Here is an 8,541-nt window from a genome sequence, read left to right as displayed (position 1 = left end):
ATAATACACAACATTAATAATAGAAAAAAATACCTATAACAATAAAACATTTAATCTATTTAGTGTACTGAGCAACCGATAAAAATTACTAAATCAGAATGGCACATAATATATTACAACCATTATTTATTTGGTTGAAGCTACCTATGTTAAGGTTTGAGTTGGTAAAGGTATATAAAAGTTTTAACAACAATTTTTTTCCTTTTGAGTCTTGGATTTCCAATCCATATATAATAATTTAAGCCTTGTTAAAATTAAGAGAACGAAGTCAAAATGTTATAAAATTATATTGTTATTATCACAAAAGAATTGTACATGTTGAAATAACTCTAAATCTAGTAAACTACATAATATCTACGAGATATTTTACAATTTAAAAACTCATGAGAAAATATTTTATTAATTTACTAAATACAATAATGAATATGATAAGAAGAACCTAACAAATTAAAATTTTAAATAAAAGAGTTCATCTTTATGAATTTCATTTTCGCGACTTTTAGTATCATTATAACTATCGAAGTCAAAAGGGGATTAAAGTATTAAACCAATTGGCGATTACAAGCATAGGTAGTTCAGTAGCTGGTAACTATGAAATTGGCCAATTTTGAAAATATTAGTAACACAATATATAATAATGTTAGCATTACAATATCGAGAGGTTTTAAATAAGCAATAAATAAAGTGTAACAATATAAAATGCAATTATAAGTAGGTAGGTACATGATAAAATATGTATCCGACAAATAACAAATAGTAACAATAATTTTACCGTAAAAATAATACAACTGATATATATAACGCAAATTGAATGTATTTATCTATAGTTTGTTCAGCCAAATATTAAGGTGCAATATTTGAAAAGCACCTAAAATGTAAACGACAATATAATATTATTGAAATGGTAATAATGGGCTTAAGAAAATGTTTTTTATGTTTATTATTTCAATCGAGTTTAATATAAAGTTTAACAATATTTATATGCAAACAAATAAAAACAAACATTAATTCAATTTAACTTAATAATAGATTAGTAGGCAGGTAATAAAGTTTACTGTGGTTCAAAGAATATTAAAATGGATGGACGTTCATTATGGTAACCTCAATTTTTTGCATATTTAATCAATGGTCAAATTTTGTCAAACTATAAGAACTATCAGTTTTTCACGGTTTATGTGTATTCTATATTCACCCCGAAATTACAGAACTGGAAAAATAAATTATCGAAATGACGACTGTTTTCAAAACCACTTTAAGGCCAATTTTAGTATTTTGTCAGTTCTTAGGAATGATTAACATTTCTTATACATTGCAACCAACGGGATTATTAGTCCACGATACTCATTCAACAATCAATTCATTCCTTGAAGTAGCACGCATTTGTTTGTTATTGACGTTCACCTTCATACTTTGCGGATGGAAACTATTTAGTTTCATGGAAATAATATTTCTTCTTAAATTTTGGTCTGTCATTATTGCAGCAAGATTTTCAGAAATATGGATAGTAAAGTATGATTACCTATGTACATTTTTATTATATGTATACAATAAATATTTATTTCAAATATTTTTTAAGTTTAAATTAGGCATAAATTCACAATAAGAGCTTAATTTCGGTGCATGAAAAGATCGTCAAGTGAGACTAGTAGTTATGGGATATACAATATACCTACATGATATATAGGTTAGACCAACTTATCATAATCATTAGGTTTGTGGAAATAAAACTTTTTTATCATACACTGAAGGTATAAATAAATAAATGATAAGTTTCTTTTTAAATTTTCCTCTATTTTATACCAATCAAAAGGATAATTAATTTGGATCCTTTTTAGGTGATTTATAGATATCCATTCCTAAATTAGGATCAATCCACCTCTGTCCTACTACTTTTTACTTAGTACCTACCTATGGAATGGCTGCACTACTGGAATGCACTACTGCAGTGTTACAGCCACCCTATATCATATTATGGTTTTCCGATTTACGTTAGACGTTCTTGATTATACCGACTATAATCATTATAAAATTATACACACACAACTTTAAGGATGGAAATAGACCAAATAGAATAATTTTTTATAAACTAATTTTTTTTTTTGCAAAAATGTCAATATAAAAATGATTAACTATAGCCTATAGGTAATATTAAAAATAATTTGTATTTTTTTTTTTAAGGCTGGTCAATGGCATTATAGAATTTGATGAAAAAGCTGCACTTCTTTCGACATATTTGTCTGTACAACAGCGTTCTTTGAGTAAACGATTTTTAAATACTGTTTATATTTTATTACTGGTGTACTTTGTTGGATTTGAACTTTACTACCTGTACTTATTTACTCCCAAAACAATAAATATTCATATAAGCGTACGTTATTTGTTTACTGTGCCATATTTGTTGGACTTTGCTGTTTTAATTTCATCATGTTTTTTTCTCATTAACTTAAAAAATAGATTTCAAACATTACTAGATTTTTTAAAATTTCTTCCTATTGAATCCGATTTTCCTAACGAATGGACAAATTCTGAAGTAGCTATGTCAATGGAAAAAATACGTTTGTTACACTCTGAACTCTCTGAACTATTAAACATATTCAGTTTGAGTTACGGTCTATTGCTTTTAAGTTTCTTTGTATTCAATTTTATAAATTTAATGTTCCAACTTTTTTTATCGATTTGTTTTGAAATGCCTCTTTCTGATGCACCACCATTCAAAATATTCTTAAGAAAAACATTAACCCTCATATTAAATATTCAAGTTGTAGTCTTTACGATGTCCATTATTGTTGCTGTCTCGTTGATACATGATGAGGTAAGTTATACCTACCTAATTATTTAATAAATAATAATACTTATTGGTACATTGCACAGCATTATTAAGGCAGGTATGTTCAGCAGCGGAAAAATTCATCCATGTATGCCAAATATTTACTATATATGACATATGTTCAATAATATTAAAAAAATTGAAATATTCTTAAAAATATTTCTTTTTCTCTTTAAAAACCAAAAAATTAAATTAACATATTTTGTTTATTGTTCTTTCCTAGTCTATTTTTTTACGCTCGTATATAAACAAGAAATCAACAAACATTTAATAAATGTATGTATAACTCTTGTCTTTCAACCAAATGAACAATATTACATTGTGTTACAGTTACTACCATTTTTCGAATGTACATGAGTGTCAGTTGTTCACCAATAGATTTTCGTAAAATAATATTTTATTATTTAAATCAATTGTTTTTCAAATGCGTATACAATCAAATTAAATATTGTATAGGTAATATGTAAAATATGCACTTCAACTACATACATAAAAAAATATGCTCTTATTTGGAAAAAAGCTAAATGAATAATAAAAGAAAAAAAATTGCTTTAAGCTCCTATTGTATTATGAAACAAATGTCTTATATCTATATTAATTAGCAGTGTTTTCAATCATCATTGAAAAATATGTAAACTCATATTATAAGAACTTCATTCTAATCAGTTATAATTATGTAAATATGTGAGTATAGGTGATTTAAAGAATGTACAGTATCGAGTTTCAAGTCTTAATCATTAATCATAATAAATTACGGTTTACGAGATTTTATCTTTACAGTTAATCATTACCCTAATTATTAATAACTAAATATTTAATTACAATAATAGATATGTCTATTAGAATACACAAGCATATTTTTGAACATATTATTCCAGAAAAGGAAGATAATATCATATTTAAGATTATATCGTATATCAAACTTACACTCCGACGTAAAACGACAAGTAAATTATATTTAAATTAATACTATTTCACGACTTTTGATAATTCACAAAATACTTAATTAATTTTATTATGACATAATATATCCTCTTAATTATTAGCATATGTTAACTGTTTAACATTCGCACACAAATTAAAAATGCAATAATACAATTTGAATACCAATTAAAACGTATATATTGGATATTATAAGTTATTGATTAAAACTGATTATCTGATGATATTAGTTCGTTATTATAAAATAATCTTTATAATCATTAATCGTTATAAAAATAATGTGATTAATAAATGTTTACTATATACCTATAGGTTAAAATGTTTATGCTTCAACTATCATTGTTTGAATTGGATGAAATTACCACCTACGGATTTTTCAATATAAATTTGAATATTGTTATGTCAGTAAGTATTATTTAATATATTTTGTATTATTAAAATATGTGTTATTCAAATTTCACAATACTTTAATTCAAATATTTTACTACAGCACAGCTAAAGATTGAACTATTAAACATATTTGATACACCTATATAGATAATAGTGTTCGCTTGCAGTTATGTATCAAATACCTACGCAATAACTTAAATAGATAACGACCGTATATACTAAAACGGTTTAATTAACGATTATAAAACCAGCGTAGGTAGCAACCAGGAGTATTTAAGGGTTAATATGAGAGATTGTTTTCATATGAATTATATATACGCCACTGAAGTTAAATATACACATGTAAACCCAAATATCAAAAGTTAAATCAACTGCTACATTTCTATGTGTATAAAATAACATTAAGTTGTTACAATTTCAATGTATATGATGATTTTATTATAAAAGTTTAGCGTTGTTTAGTATTAATCGACCAATAGATAATAAATAATAAACGGGTATATATTTTAAAATACAAAAATGAATACTGATTTAATTTTGTAAAAACTGTACAAAAAATGAAAAAAATAGGGAAAGTTACTTCATGTAGATTTTGTGGTGTTAACTGTATACCTTGGCATTGAATAGGTCACTATGTAATGGATATGTTAAATATGAATTAAATAATAATTGACAATGATCATTGTAAACGATGAAATGATTCTGAGAGGAGACCATTTGTCAGCTTATATTTTTAAGGATATTTCATGATCATATATAGGTACTATATAGGTTGCTGTTAAATTGTATACACAACCAAGTCCATGTACAATTTCCTTGTTGACTAGATTTATTGCTTGTTAGTTTATACTAAATCTAGATTTAAGTATTTTCTGTACATCAATATTATTATCTAGGATTCACTTTTTGAGTTATTTTGGGTATGTTCACATTACGAACTACACTTACTTTACTTTACTATTCGTAAAGAGAGTTTTCAGTAGATAATCGTGTATGTGGTGGTGAAAAGTTTAGACACACAAATCGTTGTAAAATTAATACATTTATCACTCAGATCAAAATCTAGAATTGGTGACCATAAATTCTGTACATATAATTTTTCAAGTTTATACATTCAACCCTTAAGTTTTCTTAAAAATATTATTTTTATTTTTAGATTACAGTGTTATTTATAACTGGATTAATCACATTAATACAAATGAAAAATCACACAATTATGATGAATATTTACAATACCTAGTACGTTTACCGCGGTATCCGGTATGTTTGATTTATAATCACCATTCAATGTATTCTTAAATATTATTATTTTATTAAATATAATTAAATAAACTAAATTGTTTTAGAACTTAAGTAGGTATTGCTGATAAATTTATTTTATTGTAATTTTTTGTAGTATGCAAAAGCCTATATAGTATGTTAATAAAAAATAGTACACTTATAAGTTATTATACGCATAAAATTATTCAATGTATTATTATCTCTATAATTATCGATAAAAATTCTATTATTCGTTTGAAAACTATAAAAGTATTTAAATGAATTCCTAAATTAAGGATAATACCTACTTAAGATGTGTATTTATTATAATATTTGTTTAATTCTACTTTTTACAAAAGTAATATTGGCTTCTCAACTTCTATATTATACCTACAGTTAGGTTAGGTTATACATTTTAATGTACATCTTTATTATATATTAATAAATGTATTATTCACATCCATATTTATTGTATTCCCATAAAAATAATGTTATGTTCTATTGAGTAAAATATATATTATTAAGCTGTTATTTAGAGAAATTATTTTTCTATCGAGTATCGACCTAGAAAATGATCAAATGCAATAATTGTTGTAATGAAAGGTAATTTTAAGTGCAACTATTATTGGTAGAGCGAATGTAAGTTTTTACACGAGACATTACAGGTAACTAAAATACATATGTCAATTTCTACACTCTAGAAAAATTAGATATGTAAGTAGTAAGTTTCAACACGGCTGAAAGAGTGGTATAATATGTAGTTCCTACCCTGTTCAGTTCCTAAAAGTGCGTATGTAAGTTCTTACATGTCAGAAAAATGTACTACTTTATGTAAACACCATAATTTTTAAATTTCATTTTCATACATTTTATAATTTAATAATTGTTAAAATATATTTTTATATTTTATTCAATATTTCAAGTTATTATGATATTTTAATTTTTTTAAGACAGTAGACAGTAAGACACCAGTTTGATAACTCATATTATTATGTAAAATATAGTATGTTTTGTCTTAAAAATTATTGAATTATAAAGTGTATGACAATTCAATGTATGAAATATACCTTTTCTGATACTTTTATGTAATTATATATAATAATATATTTTGTGACTTCCTTACACACGTAACCTTATCTATACGGCTATACCTACCAATACACAGTTGTTGTGTATGCTTGGTACTTATCAATCTACATCTAGGTGTCAGTAACTTTTTTTATATCAAGGACCTGAAACGTATGCGAATTTTATCAAGGGTCATACAATAAATAGAATATTACACCTATATGCGTACCTATGTACTTATCTATATGGTTACTATCTCTTTATTTTATTTTAAAGTGATATTAAAATGGGTAAAACGTTTAGATATAATTGTTTTTAATAGTGTTTACAAAAAAAATATATATAATATTAATATATATCCCAAATCGGTTACCTCTTCCACGGATTCTATCTCAAATGTTTTATCTGAATTTATTTCCAATTTAAACTTTTTAATTACTCCACTAATTAATCTCCTTACGAAGGTCGTTAACAAGCGTATCTGTCCGTAGTGATTGGGTCTTGTTTTTATATTTCTCCTAATTATCTTTTCATTGTATATTTAACTATTTTATCTACATTTTAATTATCTATAATACTTAGTATTTATTATATACCTATATAATTTGTTATCTATCCATTGTATACTTTAATTTTTGTCTAACTATAACTTCATTAATTTATATACCATATGATATTGTAATTGTTGAGCCATAATAGTATTTGACTGAAGGCTAAAATAAAAAAAATAAAAAAAAATATTATTATTATTATTATTATTATTATTATTATTATTAATACGTATTAAAATATAAAATATTATTGAATATTATTAAATAAACATTGTCTTGTAGTGCCTTATTATGTTATAATTTTTATATTTGTGTAATTTNCCCCCCAATATGCAACTAATTTACAACCAAAATTATACAACTTATAACTTAATACCTTCGGCACAAAATGAAATTTTAGGTTAAAAATATTATAAGACTTGAATTGCAATTAGTTGCCAATTATTAACGAAATATCGACTCTGCAGATTTTGAATCGAGTCAACGGACGGTAGGCAAAAGAATCTCGGGGTAAAAAAGTCAACGTAAAAAAGTCTCAGGGGAAAAAAAGTTTGTTTTCTAAAGATAATAACTAATGAATACAAAACAGATATTATATTTAAAAAAAAAACCTAATAGTTGTATAATTTTAAAAAAAATATGTCATTGAATCATAGGCAATAATATTATTAAAAAATAATCTGGAAAATGCATGCAGAATAGAAAAATTGTTTTAAATAATTATAAAAAAACCTATGTATAAATGTTATGAAATTTCCATTTTTTGAAAAATTTAAACTGTTTAAAACCTTTAACTGTTTAAAATCACTGTATTTGCGTACTCTGTATACGACTATCACACCTACAACTGCACTATGCTATACAAGATGTCACCATATGGCGTTATCCGCAATCTAATAAAAATAATGAGACAGACTTTAAGATATTATTTTATTTTATTATATCACGCTCTACCTCATATACTCTGTATATATATATATATATGCTAAATGCTAATGCCGTAGGTAAAAACCAAAAATTATCGGTTTTTGTTGTTCAGCCAAGCACTATACTGTACGATTGAAATATATAGGTGGTATATTATAATACTAAGTAAACTTTATCAAAATTTATTTAGTGTTTCCCACTCAAAACTAATGTGTAGTAGATATTATAATGAGTGAATAGTAGATTTTATCTGTTTATTAACTTATTTTTCACACAAAGCTAACATATTATGCAGAGTGTTTATATAAGTTTTATTTTAAATATTCTAAATTGTACCTAAATAAATATTTCAATCGTTGTATGAACTTTGTATGCCCCGAGACTTTTTTTCCGTCCCCCGAGTCAATGACTTGGGGGTTGAGGGTCTTCACAGTTCACATACATGGTTTTGATAGAAAATCGTTATTGAATGGGTCACTGTAATGAGTGTGTTCAATTTGAATTCAATGTTAAACCATTGCATATACGAAGAACAATTCTCAGTAGAAATGTGTGATTTTGTAATTTATTTATAAT

General features: G+C 25.0%; 1 protein-coding gene across 1 annotated transcript; it reads left to right on the top strand.

Annotated features, from left to right (window-relative positions):
• The first annotated feature begins 404 nt into the window (after positions 1 to 404).
• LOC111037956 lies at positions 405 to 5,647 on the top strand. The gene is made up of 3 exons (XM_022320834.1): positions 405 to 2,812; positions 4,082 to 4,174; positions 5,316 to 5,647. The coding sequence occupies exons 1-3, from the start codon at positions 2,537 to 2,539 to the stop codon at positions 5,397 to 5,399; spliced, it is 453 nt and encodes a 150-aa protein (XP_022176526.1). The 5' UTR covers positions 405 to 2,536; the 3' UTR covers positions 5,400 to 5,647.
• The last annotated feature ends 2,894 nt before the right edge of the window (positions 5,648 to 8,541 follow it).

The sequence above is a fragment of the Myzus persicae genome, unplaced genomic scaffold (genome assembly GCF_001856785.1).
Source record: "Myzus persicae strain clone G006 unplaced genomic scaffold, MPER_G0061.0, whole genome shotgun sequence".
Classification (NCBI taxonomy): Eukaryota; Metazoa; Arthropoda; class Insecta; order Hemiptera; family Aphididae; genus Myzus; species Myzus persicae.
Note: the sequence above shows the minus strand (reverse complement) of the source record. Positions and strands in the feature narration are given on the sequence as shown.

Excerpts from the sequence above, each read along its gene's own strand:
- LOC111037956 (XM_022320834.1), top strand. The coding sequence starts at position 2,537 with ATGTCAATGGAAAAAATACGTTTGTTACACTCTGAACTCTCTGAACTA. Across the intron at positions 2,813-4,081 it reads TCTCGTTGATACATGATGAG|GTTAAAATGTTTATGCTTCA; the intron begins GTAAGTTATACC and ends ATATACCTATAG. Across the intron at positions 4,175-5,315 it reads ATTTGAATATTGTTATGTCA|ATTACAGTGTTATTTATAAC; the intron begins GTAAGTATTATT and ends TTTTATTTTTAG.